This window comes from Zootermopsis nevadensis, unplaced genomic scaffold (assembly GCF_977971745.1).
Source record: "Zootermopsis nevadensis isolate Lab colony 2312 unplaced genomic scaffold, Znev_1.0 Znev_ptg000021l, whole genome shotgun sequence".
Classification (NCBI taxonomy): Eukaryota; Metazoa; Arthropoda; class Insecta; order Blattodea; family Termopsidae; genus Zootermopsis; species Zootermopsis nevadensis.
Genome location: NW_028259153.1, coordinates 16566274 through 16586347, shown reverse-complemented (window position 1 = coordinate 16586347; position 20074 = coordinate 16566274). Strand labels below are relative to the sequence as shown.

The window sequence follows — 20074 nt, the reverse complement described above, 5'->3', positions numbered from 1 at the left end:
TGTAGATAGAGGTTGAGTAGTGAGCGGCAGTTCTTTAGCCCCGGGGAAATCCCCCCCCCGGTATCAAATGGATAGGAGGCTGGTTGGGCCGCAGAGGCTTGAAGAACAATTCTTTGCCCCTGCTGAGATCGAGCATCGCTCTTTCCTTGCAACAAAACGGTCGGAGCCTGAACTAGACATTCAGCCATTTCTAGTACTGTCCAATAAGACTTCGTGACACAGAATTTTATGTAGCTTATGCTTATACTAGGTTTATAAAGATCATGGACTTATCACCGATAGGGAACACTAGTAAATATTTTTAATTGTATCAAGATTGCACAATTAAAAAACAATGGAATTATTTTCTCTTTGGTAACACAAAAATACCTGGAGTCATCGAGACCTTCGGCTGATGCCAAGCCCTTTGCCACCTGCTGGCTGACCTTGGGGAATCTCCAGCTTTGTTTAAAAGGCATGGGTGACCAAGCTATGAAGCAGAGAAGCCATAAGAAAATTTGTCTTTGTATAAGACGTTCTGGGGATAACTCATGACATCTACTTTCTTTAAAATAATTCATTGTATATTGGAGGATAGAATAAACATAAATTAAAGAGCTGCATTCTTACATTCAGAACTGAGGTTCTGGTGGTATTTAAGGGACTGTATGTATGGATGTGTGCGCACACACATATAATATTGTATATACGCATGTTTATATTGCCCTCCCTACAAAACACACATAAATATACACAAAAACAGAGTAATTTACGTTTCAGATGATGAATGATATATAAATTCACTATAATTAAAATCAGTAGGTCCAGATATTTTATTGAAATAATAGTTCTATTTGTTTAGACTAAACTAATTTTTTGTAAAACCTAATTCCTTGACACAATTCTAGTAGTTATTTTACTGAATTTGCATGTAATGCTATAAAAAATAACCTGCAGTTTATTCCAACTATAAACATTACATGAAAACGTTAATAACAGGTAATATGTAATCATAAGTCCTTCATTGTACAATATCCTACACTGATCATTTCATCCCTCTTAGGTTTAAATATTTCCTCAGAACCTTTCTTTCAAACATTCATAATCTTCTTCTTCATCGCAAGACAGCATGGTCTAGTCATAGGAAGCATCTGACAAACCTGTTTGTGTGCATACAGTCTTGCTATGTTTTTAAACTTAATAATAACTATTAATTATTTATCTGCATTTTATACAGTCTATTTTTTATGACAAGGATACTGTTTGTGGGACTGAAGAATAGGGATCTCCATCTACTCTATACTAAATAGGCAAAAAGTCTGTTTTCATAAAATTCTGATTCCAACATTTTATGCTCTCTTTAATTTCACTTTAATATTTTACATCATATCCACCAATTTCTATCATCAACATCATTACTATAAGAATGATTATGATTATGATGAATGACATTACAAAAAGTAAGTGAGTATTAAACATAACAAAATTATAAGAGTTATTAGGCTTTAATATTTATTTGATTAATCTCTACTGAATGATTCTGGGTCAATAATGGATTTCCCATTGATCTAAAATGTGGACAATGTCCTATTTATCAAATGGCAACATACAAAGTTTGTTCAGAGTTCTGATAATGGATTTAACATAGCAGTCATGGGCATATAAATCAGAAAGTAGTGATGGTTTTATAAGGATGCTTCAAAAGTTTGCCAACTAAGTGGCGCTGAAGTGCAATAAGCTAAATTCTTACATTGGTCTGGTAGCTTCCTTGACAGTAGTCAAGACGTTCACAACGGAGCCATCTGGTAGAAACCAAGGTGACGGCGCTTCCTCAGCCTCCACTGTTGTCAGCCTTCTCACCTTCCACCTCTCCAGGGTCAGTAAATCTCAGCTGCAGGGATCATATTTTGGTAAGACAGACAAGATGAATAATGCAATGACAGATGCTCTGAAGAGAATCTTGTAAAATATTTTCCAGTGGTACTTCCAAGAACTGCAGAGCATTTAGCAAATTGTGTGATTGCCAAGTACAATACTCTGAGGACAGTGTTGTGCAATTTTGAACCTGCATTATCACTCAACAAAAATAAATCCATTATTGGAACAATTTGAACCAAACTTGTGTCGGTCTTTCATCACCCTTTTTCAAGACAAATAAATTTGTACTTTCAACATTCTACACACTAAATATACCACTAAATAAAAAGAAACCTATACAATCTTAAAATATTATCGTCAGTTTAACAAAATAATATTTTGGTTCAACTGAGATTTTATTCTAAATGGTCTGCATTCACAAATATACAGGAAAAGTGAATGAAAGTTTAGGTTAAGTTTGAAAGCACTGCAGACATCTGAGCTGTACCATTAGGCCTATATATAAATACTGCATTTTATCAAATTTCTTTGATAATTATGTATGTGAATCCTAGGCATGAAGAACATCAAGAACAGTGTGATAAAAGAGAGATAAAGATAGCTTAATACTTTAGAAGTTGTGGATAAACAGTTTACAATTATAATTCATAGTAGGCCTATTGTACACAATGATAGATTAAATGTGACATTTCATAAATGCTAATACCAGTACAATCCAAGCAACAATTTCATTACAAATCAATGGAAAAGGATGGCTGGAAATACATATAAATATGACAGCATGCTGAAGATGGCTGTCTTCTGGGATGTTGCATCATTTATCCTGGTAGATGATGACTAGCGTTTCAGAGGTGCACAGAGTAATTTCCCTGAAGACAGAGGCAATAAGAAATTCTAAAATTTTGGTCAATATTGTTCAGATTACATGACACAACATCCCAGAACACAGCCATCTTCATACTTGTTACTGTGACAACCCGATAGCTTACAACATGACAGTGTGCTGTCATTTCTGCTGTTACATGGATTGTATTCCCTCACATATCATCATCAGCAGTGGCAAATGTTAAAAGTACTTATACATAACATATAAGTTAATGCTCATTAGGCAGTAAAATACCAATGGTATTGTTACTTAAAAACTATGAATTAATAATTTAACACTGAGAAAAGTAGCACATCATAATTCAAATGATGTACCAACACTGACTTGCAACTCAAATTTCAGATGTCTGGTCTCGAATGTGGTATAGTCAGAGTAACTAAACGTTGTCCCTGTGCTTAAACACTAAACCACAAAGACGTATGATAAAGAGGAAGTATAGCTCCACACATTCTTATCCTCATATTAAACAGAGGTGAGAGGTCAGCTTCACATATCTGCTTTTTTTCCTTTATTCACACAACAATGTTAATGTTGTGGATTTCTATACTTCTCAATTGAAATGTCAGAATGTTACAATCTATATAGTAAGATGTGGCACAGAGGAAGAAATATAACATAATAGCAGAAAATAATAATCAAATAGAAACATTATATGTAATAATGCAAGATTTAAATTAATGTTTGTATAAATAATGTTTAAACCATTGTACTGTTATGTACCATGTCATATTAAACATAATCACAACATTCAAAATATAGTGATTTTTCTGACTAGATACAAATAGAAACCACACTCAGAACATATCATCTTGGTCCACTGAGAAAAATGTCTATGTAGCACAAATTTTAATTTGGATTACAATAAATATTTTCTTTTGTTATCCCCATTATAAGGGTGTCCATTACACTTCTATTTGCATGAGCATCAACAAAGTTCTGAAACATAAATAGAAATATTTTGGTACTATATTTAACATTGCAACAAGGTTTTATCTCACTTTGTTAGAACAATTCAAACTATTTTCTAAATCCAATAATGAAAATTTTCTAAATAACAATTTAACACATTCTTAAATTTTTATAATCAAGAATTACTGACTCTGCCATTCATTATAAAACTGGCAAACTAGAGTCTAACTTCAATGATTTTTTAAGTCAGAAATTCCTCCTGTTCTCATTTTTGACTGTAAAAACTGATCTCTCTCATAAATGACTTAAAATATCACCATGCTTATAATTTTACATATAAATACTTCACAAAATGAGCTTCAACACCATGCAGTGAGTATAAACTATAACTCCATCATAAAATTATACGCTAATGTCATAATGAACAATGTACAAACTCGTCCATACACAATATGGAATAATTCCATTTTATTATGTTACTATCTAACAATATAGTAGAGTAATGTTGAGTAAACTACTTTTAAAACAAAGTTTCATCTTTTGGTTTTATGTACTTTTACAAGATGCTTTGAATACATCATTTACTTCACAGTGCAATATTGCTCAAATGATGTAACCTTACATGTATTTGAGCGAATTTTCAATAGACTTTACTCATTCACTCTGCTAACAATGTGATACCACAATAATTTGACTTCAATTTTTGCTCAATCATTAGTCTCCATATTGTCATATGAACTCAAGCATGTCCTTTATTATAAATAAATATGTATACATTTGTTACATGTTTACATGGGTATATCTGATGCAAAATATTTCTGAGCCTTAGCTATATCATGGGAAGGTGGAAAGGACAATGGCGAGCATCAGCTACATGTGCTATTGCTTGACTTCTGCCCCTCCCACCCCATATCTCAGCAGGTTAACCACCAAGTCAATAAAGCTCAGAGATATCTTGCTACAAGTATACATTTTTATTCATGACACAGAACAGAAAGGCACTAATTAAACATTTTATAGAAATACATAATATGTCACAAAATGTGACATTTGCTTCACATTTAGTTTTTTAAAATAATGTAATGAATAACCTCTTTATTAATTTTTATATTGCTTCAAGTATCAAATAATTATGAAATATATTTTCATAATAGTGATATTTAATCTTCAGACACTTTCACACAAAATGCATCTTAAATCATGCATTCACTAAATATTTCCTTAGTTGACACAATATGAATAAAAATGTTGTCATTGACTACATTATTTAGAGTAGCAATATACCAATGGAAGTGAACACTGTATGGTTCAGACTAAGCAATTTAATCTAATAATAAGTATGACAATTATTTGTGGGGTGCACAATTGAAACCTTGACCCAAGCAGCAATATTTGGACTGAAGCTTCATATGATCTCAGCCAATTTCTGCAGATGAATGCTAAATGATGCCTTGAAACAGGCCATGACTGGCTTCCTCCCCTACACTTTCACAGTTCACTGTAAATGACGATTCTCCGACATACTGAACACTAATTAGTTTCCACAGTTCATACGATACTACAGCAGAAAGCACAATTCAACAAATCCGCAATTAATATGTAAAAATTATGTAAGCAGAGAATGGCTATAAGGGTTTTTATTCTTCCTGATACACGCCACAGCAGTTTCTCTATATGCTCATATACAACTTAAACAGAAGTCTTCTTAGGCGATCAACTTATCAATACAGAATACATTCTGATATTTTAGAGCCCATTCATGTTTTTATATCAAAGACTGATGTGAAGAATTGACACAAATAATATGAAGTATACTGGAAGGTCCAACAGATCCAACACCCATTCGCCATGAACTAATCATTCCAAGGGCAGTGGACAGAATCAATCCATCACCCACCTCACAGCTGAATGCTGCTTGGTTGGATGTTACAATAAGTTTAATCAAATGGTTACACATCTTGCAGGTGTCCTAGATAAATAGTCTTAATTGGAATAAAACAAGAATCAGAATATATGAATTTTTAAAGGATGTTACTGACTGGGTTCCATCACTAATTCAGAATGAATTACCCATTTATATTAAAATAATTTTGACTTTTATAGCTCATTAGGCTACCAGACTACACAGTGCTACAACCCAGAAGACAGCTATCTTCATAATAATCCCTGGTAATGGAGGAGGAGATAGTCTCCAACTGAAACATCAAACTTCTCCCCTGTAGATGAAAGACTCTAGGGCTGTTGATGCTAATAATTGCTCAAGCACCCAAGAAGGCTTTATTGCATTTAATCACTGTAAGAACTTCAGATCTTAAACAATACAAATATGGAAGTTCATAAAAGCATTATAATCATCTGGCTTTATGATGAACACTATTACCTGAGAAATTGCTTAAGCACTAAATAAGGATTCAAACTTTAATTTAAACTTTTGTATGTGACAAGTCAGATAATACAGAACTTTGCTGAAGGTCATCACAGATTAGTTTCACTGGCTGAACTATTCTGCAGCAACAAACAGTTCAGAATTAGTTGACAAAGCCAGCAGCTATGTAGAGTAGCTACAAACACTAAGCTTAATAATATTAATAACCCATCCTGACAAAGATAAATCCACATTTAATACATCTAATTGAGTATGCATGATTTTATATAGACACACACACATATACACACATAATAATTATGTGAATATTAGCATTTATATAATTATAACACTTATTATTATTTATTATTGTTATTATTATTATTATTAGTATGTCCTATTTACTGCAGAAGAAACTGCTGGCTTTTCATAAGAGAATTAATTGCCTTCATGGAGCTAATTAATAACTCATTTGACAGTCCAAAGCCATAAATTGTTCTTATTTGTCTTTTGCGGATTAGACCTTGTGGCCTGTTCCAGTTTCATCAATTTGAAACTGATTATCACTTTAAGAAACAATACAGGTCCCTCAACTAAACTAAAATAATTTACTTCATTGCCACTTCTGTTATCAGCATATATCAATATATTTTCATTAAGCCAATATTTCCTAAAATATATTTTACCAAGGCCATAGAAATATTGATGGAACCCCATTCTAAATCAAAACAAGAAGAAATAAATTTCAAGAGGTTGTAAGACATAGGCAGTTTTCCAACATACTTAGAGGTAATAAAATTAGTACTGTGAATTATTAAACTTACTTCATCTGATACAGTGAGCACTATGTGGCAAAACTCAAGCAGTATGGTTCATATATTTCTCTACTGCTACATATAAGATCCAAGCTAGCTCTACTTTAACAAGCCACAGCTTATGATGTTAATCTTTGGTCAAAGATATGCTAGTGTAAAAGGTTACTAATTAGAATTGTCATTAATATTCTACTATAGTGATTTCTAAACTGTATACTTGTCAGAACTGTAAGGGTCTTGGCAGTTTACCAGGAATTCTGCAAATAAATTTCTATAATAGCAAATAATAATTTCTATCAAAATTATAAACCTAAATGCAATATTATCCAAAAAAAAACACACCTTATTGCTATTATTGTGCATGATACTTCCAAGCATGTGGTATGCCTATATGCTTGGACTTATTTATAATTTAACAAAGACCAGCTTCACAAAATCAGTGTCTGCTAGACCAAATGCCTCAGTCTGGTAAAAACTTCAAGTCTATTATCTAACCTGTATGTAGTTTTCAATGTATTGCCATGATTACATGAGTGGGAAAATATTACAGCCCAGCATCGCTTATTATTTTGTATGAAGATACAAATTTAAGTGTCAATTCAACATTATTTCAACAATACATAGCAACATGAGCTATGGAATAATTTTATAGTGGGGCAATGGCTACAAGTGGGACATTAAAATTGTACTGTGTTTACTTGTAAAACACAAAATCACTGTTATACTTTCATTTTATAAGTGCAACTTTCTGGTATGGGGTTCCATAATTATTTGTCATGGCTGAAAATTTTCTGCTGGCAAAGAAAGTTTGAAACATACTGTTTTAATCTATTTATTCACATCTAAGATATTTTAATTGTCATGTTGCTATAAATGAGACAAGTCTCTTAAAAATATCCATGTCATATGTCTAAATATCTGAAGTGTTAACAGCATAAATAAAAAATATTCTTGCCATCTATTGACAGCTCCAAATATGCTTGATTTATGACAGGGTATCAGATATTAAATACACAAGAATGGCAAATTTTAGTAAAAAAAACTAAGAATTGAATTATTTGAGTTTCTCTTTCCTACTGACAATCATATCATGATAAAATGTAGCATATAATAACATGACTCTTCAATTGATCCAAGTAAAATCTGTCTTCAAATTAATAGCTCCAAAGACAAGAACTGCACTGTTTGTTAACAGAGTCAGAATAGGCAACCTATTCCCAACCAGGATGAGGCAATGGCAAGGGCTCAGATTTGTCAGCTCTCATGCTCTGGTAATACTAGGGCCTCTGCTGTATCCAGTCAGTGATCACCTGTGAATGATCAGCCCAAGTACTGAAACATCAGGTATTCACATAACAAAATTATATATATAATTAGAAACATAACTAACAGTATCAATTTGATTGATTCTTATTGCTTGCATAATGTTTCCATTAACAATCACTAGTAGCAAACAAATTATTTCCAAACACAAACTGGAGTTACAGAAAAAATTACAGCCTCTTGTCATCAAAATCTAGATTTGATTTTAATATTTTCATATTCAATAAATATTATGTCACTTTTTGAGCTCTGGGTATTGCAAGGTTTGCTGACAATTCAAACAATGTCAAGAAATGGAGTGTATTGCATTCATTAATTTTTTATGTATATCTGTAACTTAAATTCCGTATAAAGAGAAACAAGTAATTGCATATACCTGTAAAGCTTCAGTATATGAACAAAATACCATAAGTTTTGGAACAAATTACTAAGATTACTGTTATAGATGTAGTGGTAGTACTTCTAGCCTCAATTGCATTTTTTTTCTCTTGTGTTTGTTAGTTTGTCATCAGTCTTTCGACTGGTTTGATGTGGTCCTCCATTTTCACCTATCTTGCGCCAATCTCTTCATTTCCACATATATTTTGCATCCCACATTATCAAAAATCTGTGTCACATATTCTTAGTCTGATGAAAATACTGAACATTTACATCTCTCTCTTTATCAGTTGCGCCTTATTTGAACAGAACATTTTTTGAACAGAGTTCTCACCCATCCACACAAATTATTGTACAGTCCTTTTAAATAATATACTATACCTATAACTTGCAGCCCAAGAAGCAAGGGGGTCAGTTTTCAGAGCCATCAGCATCATCACCAACACCACTGGATTTAAGGACTCTGGTAGTGGCCTGATCCATCTCAAACCAGTCAATCCAGTTTTTAATGGTTTTCCAATGCTCCTTTTCACTTGTGAATCATAATTCCAAAGTCAATTCAGGATATAACTTTCTTCCATCCTTTCAACATGTTTACAGCATTTTATTTCTGTACTCTAAAATTCTATCTATATGGCTTACACTTAATATTTTTAAACTGTATTTAATCTTCTGAAACACATGAAAAGTCTTACACAATTTAAGTATCCTGAAAGTATCTACAAGTACAACAGTTAATAATCAATATATCTGCCTTGTGTTCTGCAAGTATGTGAAACTAAGCTTATTATTGTTTATCCTAATGGATTTTGTCATTGAACACATCCATTGCCTTCAGTCTGAACCTTATAGTGCTGCAACAACGTTCTACTTATGTAAAAGTCAGCATAAAAGCTTTAACTTGTACTTTACAAACCACATTTTAACTGTAGCCCTTATTTTCATTAAAGCAAGTCACAATTAATTTGTTTTAGTTTACTTGATTCAGACAATATTGCCATTCCAATCTATTTAAATAATTTTACTGCTAACACCAAGTTTACTTGTAACACAGAATTTCTATGCTAAATATGTTAATTTTCGGTTTGTTCTTCATGTTAACCGAAGTACATTCATACATATAAATGTCTGAATTCTTGTGGCAGACTGAAAGAACAGAAATTGAAATATAGTACACCAACTCCTCAATTTATGAATGTTCAGTTAAATTTTTGTATTAAGCAGATAAAGAATTAATAATGCATTTCCTCACATGTGTAACAAACATTTGCTGCAACAAGAACATACCAACCCAAATCCCAGAACCGAATTATCACCAAGTTATATCAAAGAGAAGTTCTTTAATCTTAAAACTTTAGTTTTTTTTGTTCCTTTATTACATTATATTTGTCATCCATAATAAAAGTGTTTCTGAAAGCTGTCCAATGGTAACAGCATTTGTAGAAGAGGCCATTTTGACACCTATCATCATTACTGATAACATTTAGGCTTCTGTAAGTTCAACCAAACATGCATCAAAACAAACAATCTCAGGCCACTGCAGTGATGCTGTAAAATTAAAGAGAAAATTTGTTTTGGCTTAAAGAATGACTATTGTAAAATGAGAAGTTGATATATATTTATTCTTGGTAAAGATTTAGGGAATTCTATAAAACAAGGTTATGTAGCTCATGAGATGTTATTAATATCTGAAAATACCTATTACTAATTAACAAATATGGTGATTAAAGGGTTAAATCCCAGTTATAATGTTTAATTAGTGCATTCTGACTATGTTATATTTTTGTATAGTAACATTCTCTTCCCACAGCAGAGTATACACATCATTCATGAAAATGTATTGCAAAATTGCATACAAGTAATTACTACAAAATAAATCACTAACAAAATTATTCAGCTACCCCATACTTAAATAAATACTGAAGAACATTAACATATGTTCAATAACTGGTATTTTCATTACTTATACCCTTCAGAGGTATCCCAGTGTAGCATATGTCTTGACAAATGGTGTATCCACTTTACAGCTCTCCCTGGAGGAAAGAATAGAGAAGTTAGCTACATATGTAAATTATCAACAAAACATAAGCAATAACAATTTCTACATCAGTGGTAAGAAACCTTCAATACATACAAATTTAACACAAGTGAAATTATGTACTTCAATGGATTTTAAATTTCTCAAATGTGTACTTTGCTATTTTCCATATACCATTGATGTTTACTTATTGCAGATACAGACCTGTTGTTGTAAGGCTATTCTCACTGTAAGTATCACACTGCTCACAGTTATAAATTAAATTTTCTTGTATTGTGTAAAATACTTATCATCTAAAATAAAAGTAGTAATCTTTAGTGAGATCCATATTATAAATAATTTATTCTGTATGAGTCATTTTTAGGAATCAGACAAAGTTCAATTTGGGTTTCATGGGAAGCAGTGATTATTACACCAATTATGCTCAAGAATTGTATTCTCTTGACTTCTGATGCAGATCCCCCACCAATATCAAATTTCACCAGAATCCATACAGTAGTTTCAAAGAAGAAACATGGATGGGCAGTTGGAGACAGACACACATGCATGTAATAATTCTCTTACCTTTTTGCTGAAGCCTTGTGTCTGTCTTAAATTTATCATGCAGCCTTAAAATGGTTGATAGTTCAGTTTCAAATTAATTCTACCCATGCCTTTGTACATTGACATTTTCAGTTTCATAATAGTACTTCTAATTATGTTGACCAAACACAGAGTCACACTATTTTTAGCAATAAGAAAATGCAATGTAAATGCATGTAACATTCCTAAACAACAATGTTATTTAGTGGTATTATTATAAAGATACCACTAATAAATATCTTACTGTTATTTGTACGAGTATTTTTGCATGTTTTATGAATATCCAAAGGTGTGTACATTTTTAAACATACATTATCATGTCAAAAATGGTCTGAAAATAATTATTGTTAATAAAAGAATAGAAGAACATCAAATAAGATGACTGGAACACCCAGGAAGGATGGAAAACTTCCATATCCCAAGATTACTTTCTCCACCCACAATATCAATGGATGCACATTTATACTTATATTTTGTAAATATCAATAAACTTACACTTAATGTACTATCATTCTAACAGTTTTAAATCAAATATAAAGAAGGCAGACAAGATTAAGTACCCTAATATGTAAAGATTATTCCGGCTCCAGAAAGTGTAACTTAAATTCACTAGCCATTTCATAATTTTGACTCACCCATACACTCTCAGTGTGCCTCAAATATTTTTGTACTTACCACTGGTCTGAACTATGGACAATGACTGGGTGTATTTCTGGAACCTTAAATGAATTATTAAACAAATATCTACAACTAATCCTAATTTGATATTAAACAAACCCTGTGCACTTAAACAGAAAAATAAACTGCACATTTTTCTCTGCTGAAGCAGTCAACTACCAATATTTCAGAGAAACATACTGCTACCAACATCAGGACCAAATAAGGAGTAATGGGGTGAGATAGGATAGGGATGACTCAGGCTATAGAGATTAGCCAATCAGGGCCATAGGATAAGGCTGGGAGATAAAGCAGGATGAACATTATCAGAGAATCACCATGACAATGGTGTGAAACTTTTAAGTTATATATCTAACAAATCGGACATAGTTGTAATATGTACTAGTGAAAATTATGTACACAAATGGATCATTAAATTATGTTTTATAGTTCTTGCTAGCCTCAACCACACTGTCTGAAGCATTCGATGGAAAATAGCTACCTATCACAGATCATAATTCAAAATTCTATTAGGGATATGATTTTCTTCCATCCTTTCAACATGTTCCTATAATTTACTTACCCTTCTGATATTCTAGATAATTAGTCTGTATTTTATTGTCTCATTTTATTATTTTATTCTATAACATTACATTTGTCCCTTGAAAATCTATTCTTTGCCAGCTGTTAAATTTAAAAACTGTCATTGTAGTTGGTATCATACATACTTTCATAAGTTATTACTATGTCACAATGAATGCCTGATCATCTGGAAACAATAGACAGTTAAACTTCATATTATTTTAATAACTATTTTATAAATTTTCCCGTGAAAAGACAAATATTGGATTATATACATATATATGTACTACTTACTCATCCTCCCATGGGCATATTTCGTTGACTTTCCTGCTTTGGGAATCAGTATGTTCTGCCCATGTGGCCACAACACCCTGAGTATGTAATGCTCTATCACCACCATCACTTGTGCAACTAACAGGATCTTCTTTAGCTTCAGTCACAGAAACTGCATCCTGCAGTGTCTGATTAGTACATGTTTCTTCAGCAGTGTCATCTACAACTGAACTTACACTTATGAGGGGGGCTACAGACACAGACGATCTTTTGCGAGTTTTTTTGTAAGTCCTCAAACATGGATCATCACTACTCTTATTAGTCCTGTCCTGCTTCTCTGTACACACAATCATTGCAGCCGATGAATCAAACGAGCGTTGCACGGCTGTTCCTAGAGCAAAGTCCTCTGAGGAAGACACTGAAGGCCTAGTACTTCCAGAAGGCTTCGTTGTTACAGATGACCTGCGCGATTCTGATGAGCCTAGGCCAATGATGGAAGCTGTAGAGTACTTTCTAACTGTCTGGATCCTTGCAATAACACGTTCCTCACATGACACACGAGAATTTTTATCTGATTCCACTGTTGAAGCACCAACCAGACTTGGCTGTTGCAGGCCACAGGACTTCTTCAGCCTATCAGATACCTCAACCATAGGAACACTAATATCTGAAGATGAGCTGCCAGAATCTACCTGCATGGAATTCTTGCGGGAAGATTTCAGTTCTGGCAAGGGCAAGGGTTGGTTTGATGCTGTGTCCCAGGGATATATGTCTTCACACATCAAGGAGGAACCTGCTGCGGCAGACATACTACCTCTTTGTTTTTTATCACCCTGAGGATGTAACATGATCTCAGGTGAAATTACTGGTAGATCTATGGCTGAGTCCCATGGACAAATGTCATCCTTCAGACTCTCTCCACCACCTCCAATGCATTTATCTGGTACTTTCGTCACCTCTTCTATCGGTGCTGCCCCAGAAGGGTCTCTGAAACACAATGTTATGAGAAATGTTTACAGCCTTTATATTCATTACATCACACCTGTCTTTGTATGCAGAAATGTCTCCACTTAAAATTAATTTCTTTACTATTCAACAAACCAGGGTTCTCAACCTTTAAATACCTGGAACTACATTCACTCTTTGCATTGTGGGCTGCCAAATTGTAAATGTAAATAATTTACTGAAGTTTCATGGTAATTTATTATAAATGCTACTAACTAACTTTGTAAACTGCTGGACATATTACTCATTATCTTCTTTAACAAGGTCAGTCATTAGTGAGATGTTTGACACAGCTTTTACTTGATGAATATTTCAATAAGAGGTTTCAGTTTTGGTGCTGTGATTCATGTGAATCCCTGTTAGTAAGCCTATTCATCAATAAACATTTCTTAGTTCTTGATTCAGCATTCTTCATTAAATTAATAGTTGTTCAAACTGCCAAATACCAACAACATTAACAAGTTTTCTGATACAAGGTAACTACATTTCATCATACAGAGCAACACAGTCTTACAAGAAATGCATGTGGGCTGCTCAGAAAACACTGGTGGGTCATAGGTTGAGAAACCCTGATATAGATGCCTAATTTGAAACAATCTGTACAATGTGAAAATTAAATAACTAAATCTATTTACAAAAGTAAGGAAAGAATATCAAATTGGTTTTAAGACATCATTAACTATATTGTGATAAATTAAACATCATACAAAATTTATTAAACCAAATAGGTAAACATCAAATAATGTATAACATAGATAGTATTCAATACTACAAACTGCATGCCAAATAAAACACTAATAATGTACTTGAATTAAAAAGAACATAACAGCTATATACAAAACCATACCCAAATGGTGCATAAATATTATTACTATCAAAACCATTAATATTTTCATATTGTTTTTAATTCAGTTTATTTACATGGTTAATAAATCATGCTAATGATTGCTATCTTTGTATATACACTAATTACATAGTATAAACTGTCCAATCACTGTTTAACATTCATTTTTTTCAAATTGCATATCACCACTGAAAACTCTCAACCATTTTAAAGTCAGCATCCAAAAGCATCACATATGCAAAAGTTCCACTGCAATTCTGTTGACATCCACGCAACTTTTTAGGTTATAATTCTTTAGGTTGACGTTATCTGTATGCTTAAACACCACACTGTGAATAAGTATGGGGGACTGGAGGTAAAGTTCCACACTGTCTTAAGCTTGGCACAAGGAGGTGAATACTCAGCTTCAAACACTAGTCACTTCACCCCTGGTTAAAGACTCAAGTACCTGTTGGATTTGGATAGCAGACTAGACAGGCCCCAAGGCCAGTGTGTATGTGATAATAAATGAGAAAATTAAACCCCAGCCATCAATACCACAACCAGATACTTCACTGACTGAGTTATCTTGGTTGATATTAATAGCATGAAAAACATGATATTTACATTTACATTTACATGTGTCAACAAAAAGACAGACATGTTTTCTTTTTAATTGGTGTAACTGATATTTGCATTGCAAGGGTTAACATTCAAAGGCACCTTGCATACTGTTATATATAAATCAAAACTCACCTCACACATTATTGTTTCATGCCAAGAAGTAGTATTTTTAGAATAAAAAGGTGTTCTCCCACTTTAAAATGTACATATCAATACACATGCATACAATATTTTGAACAATACTTCATATTTACATGTCTCTAACTTCCTTAAATTTTACCATTTACTTATTCAGGTACCTACATCAAACTGTAACTTCTGTAGATTATAAATGGTTTCCATTATATATGAAACATCAGAAATTGTAAAAGCAGTATCACAAGTAGTTATGAAAGCAAATATAATGAAATTCTCACTCAATCAGTTCTACAAAATATGTACATAGTATTTGTAGTTGTCCATGGAAACAATGAAGTGTAAACACAATCATGCTGCTAGTGTCAAAATAACTGATATCTATAAGATTCTGGTATGGAGAGTATGACTTTCTATCTTATTCAGTATTACAGCATTAAGTACTTTAAAGGCTTGGCACTCACATGTAAAATACTGTAAATGTTCAAAAGATAGTCTAAACTACAATTTACAGTGTCTGTGCCAACACCAAACTTGCAATTGAGTTAAAAATAGAAATATTAAAACACAGCATTTTAAAAAATGTTCTTGTCCTGGATGGCCAGCATGACCACAGCTGCAAATAGAATCTCTTTGATAATCTGCTTACAACTAGATAATATTTGAGACCTGACCATATTTACTATTGCAGGATGCAACATGCTCTGACCACCCCAGGTTTAATCTCACATCACATAAACAGTAGCTTAAGTTATAAACAATGAGGCAGAATTTCAGGTGATGGTACAAGTTTGTGCTGATGACTCTATACTTTATCAAGAAAACCAAGTGTTGTATGAAGAGCACTGTGAGAACCTTAGCAGAAGAAAAAAAGAGAAAGACACATGGTATAATGAACATGAATACAGACAATCAAAATAGCTGCTTCAATTGTCACCAATACTACGACACTCAGAAAAATGAAGAGAGGAACCAACCACATCAACTCGCACACAACACCTAGAAAATGTTACACATTGTACTAAAAGAAATGTTCCTATGGACTTACAGACTAGACCAAAGTGTTGAGGAAGCCTTCGACTGACAAGGCAGATCACCCCTGAAAATTAAGTCACTATATTACTCATGCTACCTAAAATAAAAAATAAATACTAAAGCATTTGTACGAAGCTTTATCAGCAATGCATAATCAAGTAGAAAAAATAAATAACGTTTCAAACTTAACACTATTCACATACTTCAAAATTACAAGTGCAATTACAAAAACTGTCATTGAGCAGTAACTTATGATATTAAAATTACAGTACAAAATATATAAATTTTACTATTATATTTCTTTGAAGGTTCCTAACACACATATTTTATTTATTATTATATATATATCCTAAAACTATCAATTGCATCCCAGATCATTTGCTAGTAATGTATGAATTCATAATATTAGCTTACAATTTCTGTCACCACATCTCTCACCTGTAGGGGATATCACTGAGGTTTGACTGACTATGGGAGTGAGTCACTCTGCTGGACAAGTCCTTCACACCTGACACGGCCAACTCGTGCACTGAACCTGACAGACTCCTATCACTTCCCCTGCGCTGCCCTAGTGAACCAAATCCCTGCTGCTGGAATGAAGTAACACCCTGTTGCTGCAGTTGTGCATATGTATTTGGAGCATTGCTTGTTGATGGCTTCTTCTTCATAGGACCACCAAACCCAAAAAACCTTAATATATAGTGAAAAATGTATTAATACTTCAAACAAGAAGCATCTAAAATTAATTCCTCATTTTACAAAAGGAATACATTTCTTAATGGTTATGGGTTTAGCAAATGTTTTTCAATGATAATTTTCTGTTAATTCCTTGGCTTTTCATAAAAAAAATATTTTTGGGGCTTCCCCTTTAATTACCAAACCTGAAAAATCTGACTTACATTTTGATGATGAATTACAGATGTCATGAACCAATACAAGCAATGAAACATATCAAGCTCGTTTTCTTTTTTAGTGATATTTGATGTGTAGAATCATAACAGCCTGATCACATTGGTCAGTATAAATCTCATAGATGGAATAGGTTTTACTTATATCTTTATGAGGTACCACAACCAAACAGTATGATGATGTAAGGAGAGTTAAATATTGTATACTTCATCAGAGATAATTAAAGGGTTGGAGAAAACAAAACTTGATACACTGACAGGAGTAATACACACAAATCAATAATAGCAAAGAAAATAAAATACATAGTACACATACATGAATTTATTAATTGTGATAGTGGTGATGATCTGAGAGCTTGGAAATCAGTATGGAGGCTAAGATATTTTTAAATGAAATTCACAAAAGTGGTCAATTCTTTAGGTAAAGTATGGAACAAATGACACAGTAAGAAAATAACTATCCTTTCCAGATACAACTCAAACAAAAATTTATAATGGATAGATGGCAACAAAGTAAATCAGTTTTGGTACATTTATAACATGTCATACCATATTTTTTGATTATTTGTTTAACAGTGATTAAAAACTTAATCTGCATGTTACTATTAACTCAAATTTCTAATCTATAATTTACTCTATTACTGCATGTTCAACACATTGTATCTTTCAACCTGTATGGAATAAAATAATTTATTTCAACTAATTCTAACAAATGAAGACATACCTTTTCTTCTGTGAAGGCTGTATTCCCGTAGCTAAAAGGTTTTTATAGTGCTCAGACCGAATAAACCGTGGATAGCAGTCCTTCTTCAGCAAGAGAGTATACACATGTTCTGCTGCTGAATCAAATGTGAAACGTGTTGGACTGCGCAGTTCCTGATGTACTCGCTCCATTGTTTTCCCATCAATATTTATTTCACATGGAGCACCTGGGGCCAGGAATTCACTGCAAATAAAGTTGTATGGTTTTTAACTATCTAGCGTTATAAATATAGCAGTTCTGCCTTATGTTAGCAAGATGTAAATTAAGGATGTAACCATTCAGCCAGACATACAGAATGCACTTAAGTGGCATTAGACAAGGAAGTGTGTCATCTCACATGCTACAAATGAGGTAACAAGAATAAACCACAGGATAAGAGAGTGCAATAAAAATTACAATCTGTTAAGACTTCTGAAAGAATGCTTATGATTTCACAGTAAGAAATTTACAAGTTCTACATGAAAACATCACATATTCAGCATAATCATCATTAGAAAAATCCTACAGCACACTAAGAATGAAGTATTACAGTGAGTACTGATAGCTTTCTGAATTTATTCACTGTAGGATATGTAGAACAGTGAATAAGGTCCAGAAAGTAATCAGTGTTATCATGATTGTTACTTTGAGTGTCATGAAACTGTAATTTTAGAGATTAAACTGATTTACTAAGGGAATAAAATAGTTATGACTGTTTTACATTTTAACTTACCTTATACTGGACTATATTAATTAAAACTTCAATGGCTATGGCAACTTACTCAAAAATTTCTCTCACTTTGCGTTGAATCTGAGACTGTGCACTTCTTCTCAAGTCATTCACAGCCATCCAGAACCTTATATTCTCATGGCTATACTCCTTGCGCAAATAGTTGGTAAATTCTTTCAGTCCTGTGTATGAAAATAGAACGTGGCTTAAATTTAAATATTCACTGTGGCAAAAGTAACTGAACTCAGCAGTGTAATATGTTCCTTCTTAACATATTTAAAACAGATATATACAATGAATTCAAATTGCAACCAATTATTTTATATGTTCTACAGTAGGCTACTTCTCTTTGGATTAAAATATAATAAATATGCAACAAAATTTGTACCTGTTGGATCTGACACCAGTTCCTCCATTGTTATAGCCCATCGTTTCACCCTCTTTTCTGTCGGTATTTCAATCCTGAAAAATTTATATTATGAGCAACTTTTACTTATTATGCCATTACAAAGTTATACAAAGAAATATATAACTATTTTATTGTAAGCCACCAATATATTTTGAAAAGTTATGATACAACATATTTAGATAAGTAAAGCTTTAGAAAATACCATGACAAATTTGACATGAATTTTTAACAAGAATTGATCAGAAAGTATATTTAGAAGGCATATATTTTGAAATTATTCACTGATCCTGATATATATATATATATATAATATGATAAATTATTTTTCTACATAGGCCTTGTGGAGCTTTAGACACTCAAAACATACTGTAAAATGAGACTTCTATACTCTCTCCACAGAAATCAATTCCCTGTACTTTCAATCATCATTTTATTGCCCCACATAGTCAATTTTTATGATTATCTAGATGTTTGTGACAATGGTTGATTCATTACAGGAATATTATGTTGGACACTGTCCACTGTATGCATTATATTGATACACACAATGTTTCTACTAAAATTTTCAGGTGACTGATTGCCATGATACTGACTCTCTTTTGTATTATTAATGACAATGGTTTGAAATAAACCCAGAACCATTAAACACCAGTGGTCTAGTGATTAGCACACTAGTCCAACATTAGGAAGGTTCAATCCTGATCGTCATCATTAATAATATAAAAAAAAGGGTCAGCATCATGACAACTAGTCACCTGAAGATGGAAGTACAGCCAAATCCTGCGATGTCACATATATCATGCATATCTCAGACAATGGACAATGTACAACATAGTGTTCTATAATCAGCTCTATTTGTAGCATCCCAGATGTCCATTTCCAACACTGACACAACATTTGGGTTGCCAAAATCAGATGACAATGTGGACAAAGCAGCAAAATAACAGCTGAAAGAACATGAACCATTATGTACAATCAGAGGATACAGAAAACTCAAC

At 32.8% G+C, this 20074-nt stretch overlaps 1 protein-coding gene and 1 long non-coding RNA gene across 5 annotated transcripts in view; one reads left to right on the top strand and one right to left on the bottom strand.

Annotated features, from left to right (window-relative positions):
• Positions 1–1297: 1297 nt before the first annotated feature.
• LOC110835563 (uncharacterized) overlaps positions 1298–20074 on the bottom strand; it is a 51912-nt gene continuing 33135 nt past the window's right edge. For 3 of the 4 annotated variants that reach the window (XM_087353217.1, XM_022075893.2, XM_087353218.1), the window contains 7 exons: positions 19056–19129; positions 18720–18849; positions 17920–18141; positions 16726–16977; positions 16301–16351; positions 12687–13652; positions 1298–10566 (listed from right to left, as the gene is read on the bottom strand). In XM_087353217.1, the coding sequence (XP_087209343.1) occupies positions 10506–10566; positions 12687–13652; positions 16301–16351; positions 16726–16977; positions 17920–18141; positions 18720–18849; positions 19056–19129 (1756 nt within the window). In that variant the 3' untranslated portion in view covers positions 1298–10505. The remainder of the gene's footprint in view (positions 10567–12686; positions 13653–16300; positions 16352–16725; positions 16978–17919; positions 18142–18719; positions 18850–19055; positions 19130–20074) is intronic. The other variant, XM_022075894.2, reaches the window with a different exon arrangement.
• LOC110835564 (uncharacterized) lies at positions 9931–16726 on the top strand. Its single transcript, XR_002544943.2, has 4 exons — positions 9931–10026; positions 10561–10645; positions 10768–10800; positions 15944–16726. It is a non-coding gene; the product is annotated as an uncharacterized LOC110835564 (long non-coding RNA).